At 35.8% G+C, this 20,297-nt stretch overlaps 1 protein-coding gene across 47 annotated transcripts in view; it reads right to left on the reverse strand.

Annotated features, from left to right (window-relative positions):
* Positions 1 to 20,297, reverse strand: part of NRXN1 (neurexin 1) — a 607,983-nt gene that overhangs the window by 359,628 nt on the left and 228,058 nt on the right. For 36 of the 47 annotated variants that reach the window (XM_085541047.1, XM_085541037.1, XM_085541034.1 and 33 more), the window contains 3 exons: positions 13,146 to 13,529; positions 6,683 to 6,886; positions 4,514 to 4,540 (listed from right to left, as the gene is read on the reverse strand). In XM_085541047.1, the coding sequence (XP_085397173.1) occupies positions 4,514 to 4,540; positions 6,683 to 6,886; positions 13,146 to 13,529 (615 nt within the window). The remainder of the gene's footprint in view (positions 1 to 4,513; positions 4,541 to 6,682; positions 6,887 to 13,145; positions 13,530 to 20,297) is intronic. The other 11 variants (XM_085541060.1, XM_085541059.1, XM_085541058.1 and 8 more) reach the window with 1 other exon arrangement.

A 20,297-nucleotide genomic window follows, 5' to 3' on the forward strand; every position in this document is an offset into this window, starting at 1 on the left:
AGGCACAGTATAAGTAAGCAGACCAATTACAAAATTGTATTTTAAAGGCAGCTAAAATATTGCATAGTTTAAATGATTTTCTATTGCCAAAGACAACAAGAAAGGAGGAAATTACATATTCCCGTCATTCTTGTCACCAGAGATTGAGAAGTTAATGAATGGAATTTTATCAGTGCTTGATCAAAGCACTATGTGTAGCCTGAAAACATGCTGCACTTATGGCTTTTCAACACACAATTCTCCTGTTCTTTGTGGATAACCTAACATAGCTCCTTGACATGCTTTTTTTTTTGTAGGATGTCTTTGCAAGAAAAAAGTGCAGTAACAGAAGGTACGTATTCCAGAATAACTTAATCATATGGAGTTTGTGCATCTGCAGAATACTGAAAAGATGGTACAAATGGAAGAAACAAGAGAGGACTACAGAGAAAAAGCAGAAATGAGATAAAGTGAGAAATAAATAAAAATAAAAGAGAAAAAAAATAGAGGATATGAAGAACGGATAGTTACTATGTAGGCAGAAGGAAGAGTGCAAACAAACTCAACAACCCCAGAAATTTTCAGCTGATACAGTTTAGGAAGCATTAGAACTGGAAAAATGGGACATTAAAGTTAAGTCAAGATCATAGGTCTTAACATAGCTGCAGTGAATATACGGATATATAGCACACTTGCGTTTGCTCCCTAGTCATTCAAAATCTGCTATGTATGTCATGTAACTCTCACAGGATGAAATTCTGTTTCTAAAAACATACTAGGATAAAAAAGTTGATTCAGTACATCTGAACTCACTGCTCTTTTAATTGCATACTGTAAAGCATAAATTATAATGGAAACAACGCTATCCTGAATCCACGTGAAACTTAGTTGTTTATGAAGGAGCAAGATCTACAAGCTGTATTCAAACAAAATATCAAATGATTTCAATGGCATTATGAGTACATAATGAAATATGTGTTGGATTTGATCTTAAAATAGCATGGGCGAAAATGTAGAAAAGTGAGAATTTTATTAGGTGTAATAATATATGAATAAATATGAATATATAAATAGTCATTGAATACCTAAATAAGCATTGCATTATGCAACGTTTGTCTCTCAAAGTTGAATAGAACATACTTCTCTCTCAACAAAAAAGAAATTAATGGTCTTTCAAGCATTTCTCTGTAGGTAGTTTTTAAGGATTAGCTCATTAGTTTTGTATACAAGAGCCATACAGTAATCAACTTAGAGTTATTTGTATGGAACACCTACAGCCAAGCAATCCTACATGAGAAGGATTTGTGTTATTTGAACCAACATCACTCGCCTCTGTCTTGCATACAAATGAATGTTTGAAAACAAAACCTGAAACAATAGTAGCCAGTTTTATACAGGTGTTTTCATAGTATCATAGTCTCGTGCAGGTTGGAAGGGACCTTAGAGATCATCGGGTCCAACCCAAGCCTCTGTGTAGCAGAGCAGCACTTCTACCACTTGTGCCACAGGGGGGATTTGAACCCGGGCCCCAGTGTTGCAAAGCAGCATTCCTACTACTGCGCCACCGGGGCACACTTCTGACGTTAGTCTTAACACTGACATAAATGTACATGCAGTTTAAGAGGTCTGTTTATTCCATTTGTTTTCAGACTTGAACATCTGAAGAACACGCTGACATGATTTAAGGGTGAACAAAATCAACATTTCAGGAATGGTATTTTCTAAGTGACACGTGAAGGAATTTTGAGTGTTCCTAGGTTTTATAAAGATATCATTCTTTTAATGTAGCAGCAAATAAAGAAGTTTGATTGTATTATGCTATTCAGTTCCTCAAAGCTGTCATGGTGTAAACAGTCTCTATAATATTTTTAAACCAACACAGACTTAGGAGTAACTTATTAACATTCTGAACTTTAAAAAATATGTCTTTATTTCACATAAGGAAGACCACAAAATGCCACCTCTTCTGCAACACGACATTAGCTAAAGGTGAAGTCATGGCAAAGCGTAGAGCAAATTGCTACCACAATTTGAGCTCTGACCAGCGAACACTGCTCACTCAATCAGCAGTGAGCAAAAGATAGGTTTCAGGCTACACTCAAAGGAGAAAATAAGGTGCAACACCTACTCACTAGCTATGAATATTACTGTAGGAAAGAAGGCACTTACATTCTTTATCTTCTTTTCTGTCTCCGATCGGTCAAAACTTTAGTTTTTGAGTGATTTTTTAGGCCTTTTCTTCAAATTTAAACCAGAAAACTTCATTTTGATCTTAGCTGTATGTTTGCTAGGGTAGTTATAACAAATGGCATTTCATTCCCACCAGTGAAATTACGTCAAGATTTCTAAGCAACAGAAAGGCAAAAATCTGAAAACAGATTCCCTAAATGTGAGAAATAGGTTTCTTTCTATCAACATAAAAGCAGGACTGATACACATCCACTTCTCGGTGGACCGAAAGTCACAAAGAGCTTGAATTATTGAATTATTGTGGATTATGACAAAATAAGAGGCTCAAGTTCTGGATAATGTTGCTTTAAAACAAACTGTATGGTCCACTGAAATCCAATACATTGTCTAATAAGAAAGCATCTCCTAAGGACTGCTGAGAGCAACACTTCTTCATAATAAAATTAAAGCACAGAAACTGCTTACAAAATGTTACCTATTTGTCAAAAAGCTACAGCAAATGCTGATAAGAGTGTATTGCAGTACTTACCATGACAGGTAGTGAAAGCTCACAGAAATCTGTGCAGTACACAAGCAATAAATGGAGATGGAACTAACCATGAAAGTTCATTTCTAATAAGAAAAAAGCTATAAGCGAACTGCAAAGAAAGGTAGTTTGTGAGTATTTGATACCAAGGATATTTTGTACAGAAGATCTGCTGCTTTTGTATGAGACCAAGAAGATTTTGTAACTGCTAATTCAATGCAGTAAACATATCACTGCTTTTTGCAGTCCTCTAATGGGATGCTTATTACTTACTCTGTATTTTCAGGACTCCTATGATCTAAAATGTACTAGAAGATGTATCCTGGAAAACAATTTATTTTCATGAAACCTCATTTTGTTTAAAAGAGATTTAGAAATAAAACACAAACATCTACTGATCTACTGACTTATTGTGTTGTGACTCTACCAGCATGTTTTTTCCTTGTTATGCCTTTTCAAAAGAATTCTCTGATGTTATCAAGGAATTTAAGAAACCAGAATTATTGCTTTTGCTATAGAAAAAGATAATTTAGTAGTGGCAGGTCAACTCATTATCTTTGTTTACAAAGCTGTTTGCTTTATACGTAGGATTTTTCTTCTAACTGGACCTCGATCCAGAGAAAAATAATTGTCCTACAACTGACACCAACAAAATGTTTTCATTAATTGACATATTCAAGTTTGTAACTAAAGTTTAAAGGAATCGTTTTTTAACCTTTATACAACATGTTATCTTTATGCCTTAGTCATGCAAACATATACTGCATTGAAGAGTCTGTCTGGATTTAAGCATGGTACAGATTAAAAACCTGCCCCAAGAGAAATTTTCTTTTTAATCTAATTTAATGCAACCCCTATTTTAATTTGAGGACTATTAGGCTATTAGGGGAAGTTATTTTGATGACTTTTGGGAAACTATTTACACCATAAATTTTAACTGTGAAGTTTATTGTTTAGTTTTGTTTTCATTTGCATCAAGCCAATCCTTGGCCTGCAAAAACCTTTTGGGAAGGGAAAGAAAAAAGAACCCCAAACTCAAATCTACCATACTTACTATCAATACTTTTGTTGACACCATTCAGGAATTCCATAGACTCAAAATAAAATCACAGTCCTTTTTCTCCTTTCAGAATATAGCCTCTTAATCCAAATAATATCAGAGAAGTTAAAATTTAGTCCATTCATCTGGTAATTGTTTCCCTCTGTTTCATAAACATGCATATCACAGAGAAAAAATGTTCAATTTAAAGTTTCTTACATGGTTAGAGTGTAAAAAATCATCATAGAAATGCAGTTAATCTCAGACTTAATCATGTCCTTACTGTAATATATTGTGCTCTCAAAAAGCAGTGGCTTAGCAAAACCAATTGTTTCACAAGCAGTTAATACAGTTAATTGTCCAGGAAGATTATGAAATCAAAATTCTCACACTGTGTACCATTATGTTCTTACATTCTCATCATAGGTTGGAGGTAACATGTCAAGAGAACTAGAAGGAGGACCAGAAGGAAAAGATATTACAGCTTATCAGAAATGTTAGAAATTTGATAAGATACTGTCAATAAAACAGCCTGGATAGGAGAATACAGTGCTACATACTGTGCCATATATGTAGAATTTACTGCGCATGTTTACAGCATAGGAAGGACAAAAAATACACACTTGAGCATATGATGACTTTTTACACATCGATAATTAATCATCACATTTCATTAATAAATTATCAAGCACTTGCAAACTGTCCACAATCACTTTCATCTAGTTTGCATATTTTATAATGGTGGAATAACGTTTTAAAAAGTTTGAATAGGCACTTACTGGAATTACAGTTAATCCTGATACAGTCTAGATGGGGAAGAATAGATGAAAAATGAAAATTTATCCTTCAAGGTAATAGCTGCAGACATCCAATAAAATCACAGTCCACCCTTCCGGGGACAGACACATGCAAAAATGGCCACTCCATATCATCAGTCTTTTCATACTGTTATAACCCAGATATACTGCGATAAATCTTTATAAATAGAAACGACAAATAGGGTAAAAATGGCCAATTTCAAACAAAGCTACATGGTGACAAATCTAAGTGAAAAAATTCGGATTAAATGTCAAAGATGCTTAATTGAGGCAGGCTGCAACCTTTTCCCCATCTGTGAAAGAACAGGTAATTTCTCTCAGTGCAATTAGAAAGTGCTCCGTCACAATGGGTCATAGAGCAAGCCGGGCCTCAGTCAGACACCTTGGACTGCTCTTGTATAGTATACCTCAAAGGCTGATCTACAACTGAATAGCAAACTGAAAAGCCAATCTCCCAGACCTACAAGTAGGGCTTTGCATATCTTTATCTTTTGTAAGTATAGAATAAGTAAATAGCAAGTGACTGCATTTAAAGCTATGCTAAGGAGAAAATGATCATGTCTGCAAACTGATAATTGGGAACACTGTTTTCAGACTATTTACTTAAAAAAATAATAATAACAAAAGAGTACAAAAGAGGGTGAGAAGGTGGGAAGGGCAGGAAGAAATTATATTATTAATGCATAGATTTCTTCAGTTATTTAAGCAGGCAAAAATTGAGAGAAGTGGGTTATTTTTACATATAGAGAAAATGACCTAACCTATACTGTGCTGGTTGCCTTTATTATCACATTAAAAACAAAACAAAACAAAACAAAAAAAGAAAACAAAAAAAGAAAGAAAAACAAATATGTACACTTGCTTTGCACATCTCCTCCCACTTTATACCTTTGAGGAACAGATACACCATTAAACCTAGATTTTGTTGCCATATAGCTGAGTTTGCCATGTGTCGTCAACCGCATCAGAAAAGTGGTCGCAAACAGCCAAGGAGCAGCCGCCGCACACCCCCTGGTACAGAAGCCACCGCCGCCGCTCCGCTCGCCGCAGGAGCCCGGCACGACACTAGGGGGAGCTGAGGGAGAAGAGGACTCGGTGACACCGCGGTCCCGCTCAGCCAGCGGTATTGGCTTGAGAAGTCGAAAGGGAGGTGGAACTTTGCACGCTTTCTGGGAATCGCCTTATTTGCGATCACTTAATGGTGGGGTTATAGCTACACTCCTCTTTATAAAGATCATTCCACAGAACGTGGCTGACTTCATTCACCGAACATGCATTTTCCTAAGCATACTCCTTCAGATCCTGACTTGCATCTGTAAGCACTGCAAAAGCACTTATTATTATTCATATTACTGTTATTAATAATTAACTAGAGGAAGTGATAACCTAACATTTTATACATCGTATTTCAAAACCATTTTTTGGGTTTGTTTTTTATTTTTCCTTTCTTTTTCTTCTGTAAAAGGGTTTGTGCCTCCTGTGTTCACATGGCTGTTTGCTGAGGGCCGCAGTCTTTGGGCATTGAAGGGTTGTGTTATTGTTCGATACTACAGAAATACCACCACAGAATCGTTTAAAAAAGAGAAGATGGGTTTACTATAGATTGAACAGCTAAAAAAAGGAGACCAAGCAATCCATCAGTGGAAATCATACTTAAATGAAACATTTTCAGCATTGAAACTAGACATTCTTCGTAATATATGTATGTTGCATATTAGTTGGAGGATATAAAACTGATCTACATACATGTTGCTTCTGCTTATCTATTTAAATAGTGGAACTGATACAATGGAGAAATTGAAGAGAGAGACCAATCTTTCTCAATGAAGAAATGTACTTTAGCCTAAAAGAACCACTGATGAACCAGTCTTCTCTTTTTAGAACACACAGTAGTACAAAAATACTGTGATGGAGTATGTTAAGACTAAATAAGGAACACAAAAATGCAAAAATAATAATAAAAGGACATGTATTTGTGTGTGTGTGTGCATATGCAAATGTTGCACTGAAAAGTGTTTATATATTGCTTCAGTTTACTTTGAATGTTAAAACAGGCTGTTTCATAAATGTTTGCAAGCAAAAAGAAAAATGCAAAGAAAATGCTAATTTCTTGGAGGAAGAGTTTGTTACCTAGGTTGACAGTTAGTTTAACTCGTCCTGCATCCAATTCCAACCGGAGGGTATCGGCAGACTCCCTGGAAGTTGTTGCCATTAAAATGCCATAAGCTCGTTGAGACCTGAACCGTAAAGAAACATCTTCTGCCTCTGTGTGCATCACAACAGGGAGCTGTATTTTCATAAACATACTTCCATCATAGCTTAATATTGTTGCCTCTGAAAACATAAGATAGAAAATCAGTTATTAAAGAAGTTAATGCACTATTTGTTGGTACCGCTCAAACAGAAGACGGTAAGCATATATTCACTCAGCACGACATGGAAAAATTACATATTAAAATTATTACTGAGAAGCATAAACAACAACAGTGAAAAACTCTATGTCTTTCTTTATGCGGGATATTTTGGTGCTTGTAAAAGAAACACAATTGCTGTTTTAACAAACAGGTGGGTAAAATCACCTGCAAATAAATGCTTGGCAGACAGGGCCCATACTATGCAATATACATCAAAGCCTGTAAAAACTAGCTAGGTAAACAGCTTCTTAAAAGGTCGTGTCTGACTGTCATCCCCCTAGATAAATGCTTTAGGACACTTTATGTGCAAACCTCTTGGGATTGCTACCACCAGTTATGATTAACATCCAGTCAGCAAAACAAAGCCTTAAGGAATTAGGATGGAGGAGGTGAACATCATACATGGTTTGCTTGAGAGCAAGCTGCTTCACAATCGTGATGGCTGAGGTCTGAGAGACTCAAAAATGTGTGTACAGACATGGAGACAGCCTCAACCTGAGGAGTGAGACTGGACTTGGCATATTGAGGGTAGGATTTAAAAACCCCTAAGACAAGCAAGTAACTGTCAGATTCAGACATTGCAGAAAGTGCTCCCAGCAAGTGTCGTGGGCACAGAGCAGTCATGGCCTGTTAGGCCCCAGAGAAACCAGCCACAAGTCATCTTCTCCCAGCCCCCGTGCTGGTAGCAAGATAGGGAGCAGAAACAACACTGCTGCTCACAGGGAGCATGGCAGTTCCTAGAAAGCAAAGTCTGTAACTTCTTTAGAAAAGTAAAGCAGGATGATCAAGTGCTGCATCCTGTCTACCAGCAGAGCCCTTGGAATTGGCTGTCAGGCTCACAGATGGAGATGTACTATAATGGAAGTGGCAGCAAGTGTGCAACTTTCCTTGCTCAGAGCCAGTCAGCGGCCATGCCATGTCATAGAATCACAGAATCACAAGGTTAGAAAGGACCTACAAGATCATCTGGTCCAACCGTCCTTCACAAGCTACTAAACCATAACTCGTAGCTCCTCATCCAGACACCTCTCAAACACTGCCAGGGACAGCAACTCCACCATCTCCCTGGGCAGCCATTCCAGTGCCTGACCACTCTCAGAGAAAAAGTTTTTCAGCAGGCCCAGAAGTACCATACAGTAGTACCAACAGCCATTCTTGTATGTCTAAAACCAGTACCTGGATGACAATGAATGCAACCTGTCTTAAGCATATCTGATTGCTTGTCTACCATTACTTTGCTAAAGACCTTTTAGCTTCCTCCATACGTTTCCTACATTATTTAACCCACCCCAATACTCTTAGGCACTTAGGCATACTTATCTACAGCAAAGGTGAACTGTGGTCCTATACAAAATAATGGCTCAGACACTACTGTTTATTATGTTTTATCAATATAATAAATAAAATAACATAAGAAATATTTTGCTTTATGTAGCGTCAATACTTGAAACACTATAGTCTGTCAAAACTGTTTACATCATTTTATATTGCCTATTAAAATAAGGGCTGTTGGTACTCCTCCTGATTCTCATAATCAGAGTAAAATCAGATTAATGTTATAGGTTGAACATCATTCAAAAACACTAGAGACCTTCGCTATTATATTATTTTCTGAAAATAGAAAATAAAGTCATCAGAATCAACCACTTGCTGTTTTTCCTCTAATTATTTAGTCTTTTAGAGAATGACACAAAAAGGAAAGAAGAAACTCTTAATTTAATTACAGATGACCTGTGAGTTTAAAATCATGGAGAACAGACATGATGTGATTAGATCCTCAATCCTCCTAAACCTTGCTATGCCAGCTATTTTGGAAACAGATGTTCCAAGAACAAACCAAGGAGAATGAACACAAGATCAAATGACTTAAAAGGTCCGGGGCAACCAGGAAACCCCTTTGTATCAACTATCTGCTTTCAGAATGGGGAGCTTTGAGTTACAAATGATACAAAGTTATCACAGCAAAACTCACAAAAAAACTATTAGGAAGATGGAATTTCATCCATCGAGAGCCATAACTGAAGATCAGTGATACTACATATTTCTAAAATAGAAAAAATAATAATGTTTAGTTCACTTACTTTGTTTCAGTCTTTACTGCTAAGATTGATCCTCAGAAATCCCAGAGCACATCTGGAGTACAGTGTCTGGTCTTTCTAGTTCAAGAAAGACGGGGAACTTCTAGAGAGAATCCAGCAGAGGGCAATAAAGATGATTAGGGGCCTGGAGAATTTCCCTTGTAAGTAAAGGCTGAGAGACCAGGGAGTGTTCAGCCTGGAGAAGAAACTTGACTGAGAGGGGATCTTATTGGTGCTTATTAATACCTAGTGGATGGGAGTCAAGTGGATGTGACAAGGCTACTTTCAGTGGTGCCAAACAACAGAACAAGGTGCAATGGGCAGAAAATGGAACACAGGAAGTTCCATATGAACATGAGGGCAACAATTCTGAAGGCTAAAGAATACTGGAACAGGTTGTCCAGAGGGGCTGTGGAGTCTCCCCTGGAGATATTCAAAACCCACCTGGATGCCTTCTTGTGAGACCTTCCAAGGAACCGTTTTAGCAGAGGAGTCGCTCTAAATGATCATAAATAGTCATAAATATAAGAAACCTCTGACAGCACAGTGAGTTTCCTCTTCCCTTACTGCTGTTTTCTCAGTCATTGAGGCCCGGCCTTGATGGCATCTTAATGCTTCCCAAACAGGTTTGCTTTTTGGACAGTGAGAAAAAATAGTTTCAATATAAAACAAAATATTCTTGTTTTGAATCTCCACATCTAACAAGAGCTTTTGTTTTAGTTCTTTAACACAACTGTTTCCATCCTGCAGTACTTCAGCTGTGCAGAATGGATTGTTAATTTGCAAGGCCTGTTCAATAAGATGATGATCTGAATGTGTGGATGCAATAAGTATTACAATAACTACGCAAACCTCATGGGAACATTTCATCTACAAATTTGTATTCCTTTTTGCTCAACTTGCTTTGGACAGACTACTTTCTATAGCATTGTGCACTTCATCTTTCTTTGAGCTCTACACTGCTAGCTCATCTCATGTAAAGAGATGTAAAGACATGTCTTTTTCCCTCTTGTTTAGCTTCATCTTGTTATTAAATGCTAACAGAGCATAATTCTAGCTCAGAATGTGCTATGAGCAGTTTTATCTCTTTGAAAGAGTCAAAGCCTCAACATCAAGGAATAGTAATTTTACTATCATGTGAGTATTGGAAGTATGACACTGAAAAGGAAAATATTTAAAAAAATCTTATTGAACTTTAATAATAGCAAATTTGCTGCCCAGTTTCTGGGCAGCAAATAAGTACGTGCCACTGTATGCACTTATTCACAAGAAATGAAGAGCAACATATAATTTACAGACTGATAAAAAAAAATATTTTATGCATTTGTTCGTGTGTTATCTATCACAGCTACTTTAGTCCATGTGGGCCCAATGCTTGAGCCTTAGAAAAATCAACAAGGGGAACCTTTCCATCGATCTGACAGAAATGATACCTGATATGCTGTTATTTCCTCAATAATCTGTAAACAAAAGGGGAAATAATACAGGACTAAAGTTAGTCTGAATCAGAGACAGAACCACTATCATGACATTTTGAAGACAACAAATGGTTCTTCATAATACTAATCTATCATCATATCATCTGTGTTGATTTGTTTTGTTTTTAAATTCAAAACATCCATGAATAGAGTAAAGGAATGAAAGAGATTTAGTTAATTTATATGCATGGATTATATGTATTTAATGTGTATGCAGGTATTCTGCATGCACAATATGTACTTGCACACAGACACTAATTTAAATACATTTTCTCCTCAAAATTGTCACTTGGGTATATCTCTGAAGACATATATTTTCCTCAACACTGATGAATTTACTCTTGCACACCATTCCTAGCTGTCCTGTCAAAAACACACACTAACAAAAGGCAGTTGCATATTGTAGTCCATAATGGAAATAAGATAGTAAGCTAAATTATATTGCTCTGACAGCTGTCTGTCCATCTGCCTTAGTTTCCATAATCTACTAAGGCCAATCTACAGATTATACACGTTTACTACTAATCTCACATAACATCAAAAATAACTTGTAACAGGATAAATATGTATATATATACAAGCATAGCATACAAAAAATATTCATTTTATGTATGCAGAAATTAAATTTGAACTTTGGGGTTTGCGCACCAAAATAATTTCAGATGTTGCATTATATGGAATACATCCATATACCAATGTCTGTACTTCCATTTTGGGTGAAACAGTACAAAAAAATAAATGGCTATATACTAAGTGGTTAATTACATACTTCAGTTTACTGCAGATACATTAATGATGTAACCTATAGTAACCCAGTTTTTAATTTTTAATACTTTATTCTAACAATTGCCTTTCACGTAGAACTGTATTGTTGAAATGAACAATATTTCTATTTGGCTTAAATTAGTTTGAACAATCATTATTGTGTTATTTACATCACAAATACAATAGGTTATCAGCTATTGCACATGGGTAGCAGTCATAATAACTTTGTGTGGTAGGATGCCAGCACATCGCTTTCATAATCCCAAAAGCTATAATCGCATTAACGCATATCCATTTGGGATACAAATATTTCTGGAACGAGATCTCCTTTCAGTGTGGTTTCCTCTGGAAGCCCAAGAAGAGCAGGAAATGATCACATATTGTCTGAACTGCCACACAAGATTTCTTTTGGACACGAACCAAACACTGTTGCAGAGAAGCCAATTATACCTTTCTAATATCACCATTCCCACGAGGGGAATGTGCTGGGAAATCAAACTTTATCTTGGAAGGTATCTGAAAATATAATACAGGAAATAAAAGAGACTAAAAGATTTTTACATTAAGAAAACCTTACATTAAAATTTTACATTATCGCCTGTCAAATATAGTTACAGGAAATTGCTACAAAGTCCTTTGCAGATCTACATGCTTTTTTGTTGCTCTTGTTGTTCGTTTCTTTTTTAAAATGCATCCTAGCTCTCTCTCCAGTTGAAAAGATTCAAGCCCCCTTTTTACTTCTGCCATATGTAATAACAGAATTTTGCCACAGGGTGGTACACCAGACATGTTTAACTGAAGGCTTTTGTAATCCATCAGACAGCTCAGTTATGCCCTCTGCCAGCTTTACTCCACCAGTAAAGCAACCATCTGGAGATATCAAAATCACTGGCCAAGAGCCAAGGTCTTATATATTCGAAAAACAAGAAGAAGACAACATTGAGAACCTACTTGCAAACGCTAATAATATGATGGTATTAATTCTATGTAAATGCATGCATGTAGTTACATACAGCTGGAGGTGGAAGAAAAGCTACGCAAGTTGTAGCATGAGACTTTATAAAAATAAATCTTCTGTCATTCAAATATTTCTAATTTCAACTGGAATATAAATAAACACCAAAAATATTAACTATACATTTCTATTCTTCTGCTTGTATTAAAATCTTTTATTAGCACACTCTATATCTTTCATTACAGACTTTTTTCCTATAACTATCAGACCTCAGCTTCTGTCTTCCTTTCCATTATCTGACTTTCCAGTTAAATAAATGAGGTCTATCAACTTTACATTTACCTTTTCTACTAAATTAAGCGAATTAAGATGAGTAGAAACAGTTTCCTTGGGAACTAGGAACTTCAGAAAAATGTCAAGTAAGAAATATAGATTTCTGTACCGATTCTTTTGCTTTGATTCACAGCTGAAGTTCTGGTTATGAATTTAAGAGATACAGTGGAATTTAAAAATAAATTTAATTACATGGTGGTATTGACGTAAAGGGGCAGAGAACGAAACCTCAGTTTGGAACAGGAATGTGCATTTAGTAATGCAATAATAACAGAAATTACTTCTGCAAAGCTTTTCATAACTCATCAATGCACGATGAAGAAAAGGAGAGACCATTTCCAAGAGACATTTAGCAGTCACCAACTCTCCGTCAAGGTCAACCAGTATTTACACAACTGAAAGTCACGTAAGCTCTCTCCTGGAATGTTACTTCTTCCAGTCTAGAGCAGGGCTCTGTCTACATCATATGAAGTCAAAGAAACTTCTGCCTCATAAGAATTAATGATAATTTACCATTTTAATAATCATGTGTGCATTAAAGTGGAAACACAGTCATCTCCAGAAACTTACCTCTTTCACAAGATCTGCCAAGGTACCCTGTCCCAGAGCAATCACAAACATATCTGTTCCACCCATCCCTGCATACACCATTGTTTTTACAGGGATTGCTAAGGCATGGCTTTGCAGTTTCTCTTGAGCATGAGGGTTTTACTCCAGCTGTACTTTGAATCTCAGCCATCTGTCGAATATCTTTGCTTTGGCCATCAATAAATAAATCTCTAATGCAGCCAACATATCCATAATTGAGAAGCGCTGTCCACACCTCTGTTGGGAAGACCAGACCTGCTTTATTTTCTGGTAAGCCTCCAAGATACAAGTCATCATCCAAGTCAAGGATTTCACTTTCCCCTGGTGCAGTATATGGTGTACGTAATGTGTTCACAGATATGGTCCCTGAGAAGAAACAAAAACAAAATGTAAGATTTTCAAGATATTTAAAGATTTTGGTACTGTCATTATGTATATAGGTATATATAGGTTTTCTATACAGCTACACAATAATAGATACATATTTATGGCATGACTGCATACTCATGTCAGAGAAAAGTCAAAATCTCCTTACCAATCTTGTGGGGGCAGGAGGAAAATATTTCAGAGTTATTTGCAGATACACCCTGTTTGTGCAATAAAAAACTCCTCACAGGTGATTCAGAGCACTGAGGTTGAGGTTTCATTGATAGGTTGCAACCTGAGAGGCAAATCTGCCTTTGGTTTGAATCCAAAGACACTGCAGTTTTAAAGGGAACTTTGAGAAAGACTTTTTATTTTTTTCTCCATTAAGTGCAGGAGAAAAATACTCATCAGCTGCCAGGCAGGCAATCATTAAGAAGATAGCTATGTGCTCCTAGAGGGAAAAATCAATGCCTCTGACACTTACCTCAAAATGCTTGCATGATACTAAGAGAGGGAGAGTGGAAGTATATAGAATCTGAAAAAATCAGAAATATCTTTTCTGTTTAAGTTAAAAAATAAATTTAAAAGGCTAAAATAAAATCCTGTTTCTACAAAGTGCCTGAACAAAGCAGAGGATTTTTTACATGTAAGATAATGAAAAAGCAGATAATCAACTGCAAAGATCCTCTGTAAAGAAGCTGTATTTTCAAAAATAATAAGGGTATCCAATTTTTACAACTGGAATATGCAGAAGCTCCAGTTTAGTGCATGGAATCAGAGAACACACTTTTTATTTATTAAGCAAAATCAGTTGAAAAATGAATCCTTATGTAGATCTTCACATAAGCGAAGCCTCCTCACAATTCTGTAACAGCACAGAAGCAAGCAATATATAAACCAAAACACTATGTATGCTATCAGGTGATCACAATGAACCAGTCACATTGTGTAACTCTTATCCACTGTATGCACTTTTAAGTGTTAAAGATAAGAAATTAAAGAGTTGCGTTTCCCACAATGTATTGATCATACATACATATATAAAAATTACACAATCAGTCCTTCCCACAGTTAATATTATAGAGATTTCAGTGATAACAGTGATAATCAGATACGCCTTCACTGTGGTAGGCATGGTTGTGCACAAAAATAATAAAACTTTTCCGAATATAAATCCTAAAATGAGAGTTTTAAGCAAATACAGAGGTCTAGCAAGATGACCATTCTCTAAAATGGATACAACTTTAAAATCTGGCTTCTATTCCAGCAATGGAGTCCTGTGGGAGCCATATATTTTCCTTCTTCTTTTGTTGGTTTGACAGTCTGCCTTCAAGAACATGGACAGAATGAATACCTAAACAGTTTGGACATTTAGTTAAACCTCTTGGGATAGAACTCTCTTGCGGCCTGACTCCCACATGAGGCCTGTGATGTATAGATTTTAGAAGGGCTGGATTCTCATACTGCTGCCATCTCCCTAGTATCCAAAAGGACTGAAAAAGAGAAAAATCATTTGCACAGCCATGTTTGCATGTTTGAAGAATGGGTATATTCTCAGTTTTCCCTTTTATGCATTGTCATAATTGCAAAGTGAAATTTCAGCCTTAGCTGTGAAAATCAAGCATGTTGTACCACAGTTCTGTGGTTTTGCCCTTTTTTCATCCCCCCATACCTCCGCTTTTTAAAATCTCTAAGACTATTTTGTTATGTTAAATATTTTTAGTGTGGCTCAGATTCTTAAAGCAGGATGCGGCATCCCTATAGAGCAGATCATTCCTCCTTTAAAAAAGTAAAAGATATTTACAATATTTCTCACTGCTACTGCTGTTTGCTTTCACCTGCTGCTACAAATTTAGGACCAAATACTTGAAACCTATGTTCACACATCTCTTAAATCCACACAAATTTAATGAGCTGAAGAACCCCAAAGATGTACAACCTCCAGCCACAAGCTCATCCAATTGCATAGTGCTGTTTTCTACTGGGTGACTACACTAGTGTTTTCAAGCTGTCCATGATGCTAGAAGATTCCTTGGGCTCCACTGCTATTAAAAACAAACTTCATCTTGATGTATTCCAGTAAAAGAAGAAAAGCAAATCTCATATAATGTAGCTGAGGTTCAAAAGGTGACTTGAACAAAAAAGGATCTTACAAAAAAAGTTCCTAAAATGTAGGTTACTGCTGCAGTCTGGTGACTGTAAATTACAGTTAAGCAGGAAAACTTTGCTGTATATCTTATAAGGATTACCCTAGAGAAAGCTCATGTTGTATTTTGAATAGATAGCAACAACTTATAAATGAAAGAAACCTCTCCTCCCCTGAAGAAATAATATCACATACTCTTGGGAGAAGACTTCATAAATCAGTGTAATCGTGGCATCTACCCATGACTAGGAATAGAATAATATAATAAGAAGCAAGGAGCCCTTTATCGTGTTCTGGAAGGCCTTAGAATACATGTTACCTGATTGGACTATCTGAAATTAACTGCTGGACATTTCAACAACAACTGAGTTACTGCACAAGTGACTTGTTCAGACAACCATGACTTACATTGGGATCAAGAAGTATCCCAACTGACTTAAACATAGGAGGAAGAGCCTCTCTGTGGAAACAGAAAACTATAACCTTAAATTACAATATCTCTGCATTAAGAGATATCTAATCTGATACCTATTTGCATAGCACCTAGCATAATGGCACTTAAAAATTAGTGATAATATACTGTTTCTTCACAAGGAGCAACACCGAGATAAAAATGTATGCTAGGAAATAGATAGTCTCTGTGCAATTTTTTTTTGTTTGTTTTTGTTTGTTTCTTTGTTTTTTAATTCTCAAGGTAGGAAATACTATTTCCACCAGAAAGGCAAAGAAAAAAAGCTAATAGCATTTGAGTTGCTAGGCTTGAAAGAAGGAAAAGGGGAAGACTCACTGAAGATAATAAGCTGTGACAAATGGGGTGTTATTTAGTCCCTACATTCATGAAATAATGGACTCCGAAGCCAGTTATAATGCCTTATTCTCTAGAAGTTGTAGATGATAAATAAATGACCTACAGATGAAATGATTCTACAGTATTTCACCTAAGAGCAAAATGCAATTCAAATATTCAGAATCATCTTTAAATATTGCACACATGTAAAAAAGAAGTTTACGAGATCATGATTTTCAGCAAGAACTGCTTACTTATAAAGGGTAACTAGCGGGCATTTCTTCAAAAAGCAGAAGTCAACAACATAAATAAGTAACAGCATAAACATGAGCAAACTTGGATATATGTTGGGAGGTACGTTTGGGAGCACGTTTACCTAGAACTCTGAGCATGATGGAGATTGGCTGAGAAGACTGCAGAAGATGGCAATGAAAATGGTCAAAGGCTATAGAACATGGTACATAAGGACAGTGAGTGGATGTGGTCTTTTAATCTCTAAAGTAACTGAAGACTAGCATAGTAACATTAAATCATAAAAAGCAGATCTACAACATACAAAAAAAAAAAAAAAGAAAAAGAAAAAAGTGTTATTCCTACTGTGAACAAGGAAATTACTAACAATTTCCATGGTGTTGTTTTGGTTTTTTTTTATATGTAGAAAAATTCATCCTAGGAATGGATTGCACAGGGACGTTGTACAGTATCCACTGCTGGAGTGGACAGTGCAAATATCTGTCAAGACTGACACAACTTCATTATCACTGTGGTAAATGGAGGGGTGAAACAGAGGATCTCTGAATGGATCACTGCCTATTTTTTTTATTTTTTTAATATAACAAATAACTGAAAGGCAGTAAGAGGGTCATTGGAAAAATTGTAAGGTAAACCCAGTACCTCAAATATACAAACTGTTAACACTAATTGAAATCTGGCATTTCTTAGAATGCTGGAAAGATGGGGAGGAAGGACTTCAAAGATATGTAGGTGTGAAAAAAGAACTTCCAACAACAATACATATAATTGATGTCTGCAAAGTACTACTTAAAGATACTAAGTACGTCCAAACTCTAATTGCATACTCTAGAGATATATCTGGTATTTAACTCTAACTCTAACTTTAGCTCAAATTTTCATAGACTTCTTAACCCTTACACGTTACTTACCTATGAATATGTTCTGATATGTCTTTACACTTAACATGTAGTTGGGTGTTGACCAGAAAGGTAAAGTATCCTTTCTGATTTCACTGTGTAATGATGATTTCCAAAGGATAAATGGCAGTTTAGTAAAAAAGTATTTAAGGGTTATCCTCGAGACTGGAAAATGTAGCAAAGTCTATGAAAACTTTAAACAATACTCAAACCTCGGAATCCACATACTAGCCTAATTCTCATCTATCACAGGAAACAATGGGAGCAAAGACCTTTATGGTTGTTTCATGGTTTTGGTTTTTTTTTCTTCTTTAACTGCAGAGTTGGCATTACTGTTAACAGCAGAACATAAAAACATTTCCCTTAGGTATGAGTTAATGAACGTCTTCAATCATATTCATTATCTCAGCAATTTAGGTTTTCATAAATGTGTGTATTAGGAACTAAAACATTTCTAAATCATATCTCAACAGTTCTGATCAGCTTAAAAAGATGATTGTAAGTATCAGCTACTCTGGTCTCCATGCTTACCTTATCTAGTCTATTTAGTTACTTTTTGGGTACATGAAACACTTGAATTTGCATATTAAGAAACGGTGAAAAATCTAAGAAAAGAGTACGGTTTTCTAGGTACACTTCACTCGTTGTGTACTAAAGCATAATATAACAGCTGTCACAAGGACCACAGCATGCAGTCAAGTCATGGCACAAGTGAAGCAGCTGTGATGTTACTGTGCTTTGGAGCAACTCAGATAGCCATGAGTGCTGGGAGGAACCCAGCTCACATGGCAGGATGTAACACAGGTCATGTCCTGTGCTGCATACACTTGATCAAGGTGTGTTCCTTTTCCTCAGTTGCATAGCTAGCACAAGAGGTAGACTTGCTTAACATTGGGCTAAAGAATTGCTGCTCACCAAAAACCTGCTTTTCATGTAAGGAAGCACTCAGAGAAAGACTTACAGGCAGCAGGGTGGGATTCTGCAGGGTCAGGACAAAGTCTGTAGTTTAGAGTAGATGCTTCCTATGACTGAGAGTCCAGAAGAGAGCAAAGAATGAACTAAATTGAGTACTTGCTGATCCAGCTAATGCTGAAGTCAAGGAAATCAGCAGAGCTCCTTGAGAAATGTCACAGCTTTCTATTATCTGAGGGAGCCACTATGCATTTAGCTTGAAGGCTGAGAGTAAAAGGCTGCAAGACATCAAACTTCACTTGGTGAAAAAAAAGATTATTTGAGCTATTTATTCATCAGCGAGAGAATCTCTTCCTCTCTATTTGAAAGGCTGGAAGTGTTTTATCAGCAGCAACAAGAAAGCTTAGGAAAAGCTGAGTTTTTTTAATATATAACATATATTCATTCACTTGTATGAAAATCAGAAGATAAGCAAATGAAAAGTGATCATATTCATATGATTCAATTTAAATTTGGATTGGATTAGAGAAAAGAAATGAAAAAGCTTCCTGGAATAAGAGGAATTTTATTATTCAAGGAAAAAGGCATTGGAGATGTACATGCATAAGTCATGAAGAAATAATTTAAATATATAAATAATTTGTTTCAATCAGCAAAAAATGCAACGTATAGTTTATTGATTATTTTAGTCATCAGGCAATCATTTTACTTGGTTAAATCTGATGGTTTAAGATACTACTCAGGCAATATTCTCATTAAGAATATTAATAGCATTGCCACTGTTATCTCAGTTCTCACACTGTAAAGTGTTATTGTGTGTATTTAAAATTCCAGGATGCTTTTGATGTCTGGTTCAGATTTTCGATAACAATTCAGATGCCCATCAATAAGTGAACATATTTATTCACTATTCCAGGTAATAATTCTGTGTTTAAGGGCAAGTAGACGATATGGTGATTTGAAAGAGTAGCATGGTAAATTAAGTTTGCCCGTATTATTTATAGGTATTTATTCATCAGTCAGGTTATTTTTTCTATACATAGATATTTGACTATTTGTAATTCTACTTAAAAATAAGATGCAAATCTGATTTTAAGGTGACTATTTCTTCCTGAAATTACTATGCATTGTTGCTAAATTCCTTCAAAAGTTCTAATAATTTAAATAAAACAGATCCTAAAATCTCTTAATGGACGCCATAAGCTACAGAATTTTGTAAAGCAGAAATGTAGTACATTTCTTCAAATATGACTTGGAAGGTAAGTATAATCTTTGCTTTAAGTAGACTCACAGAGGCACATTATTACAGGATTCACATCTCATATGAAACAGCACTGAAGGTGGAAGCCTGAAATGAAGACTGTAGTGTAAATAATGTAACCACTGGATATTCAATCACAATTGAGGTTTTTGAAAATTAATTATTTATTTTTTACCTTGAGAAAAGCAAATACCAAATCAACACATACTCAGAAAATCAAGCTCTATACAACTTGAATTTCAAGCTCCACAAAACAGGAATCAAGTCAGAATTTTTAACAATTCTATAGTAGACTGATCAATTGAATTTGGTCTGCCTTTAGCATGGATTTGACTGAAATCTTAAAAGCTTAAAAGTACACTTAAGTTGTCTTGATCTACCTATATTTAGAAAGTCATAAAAAATGAGTTTTGGGAGGATAAAGATTCAAAAATCAATTACAAATGCAAATCATTCAGGATTCAGCAGAAGGTAGTGGGGAAAAACCACAAAAACCAAAGCAGGTTTACTT

Source organism: Coturnix japonica, chromosome 3 (assembly GCF_054131305.1).
Source record: "Coturnix japonica strain WE chromosome 3, WE-NBRP24, whole genome shotgun sequence".
Lineage (NCBI taxonomy): Eukaryota > Metazoa > Chordata > Aves > Galliformes > Phasianidae > Coturnix > Coturnix japonica.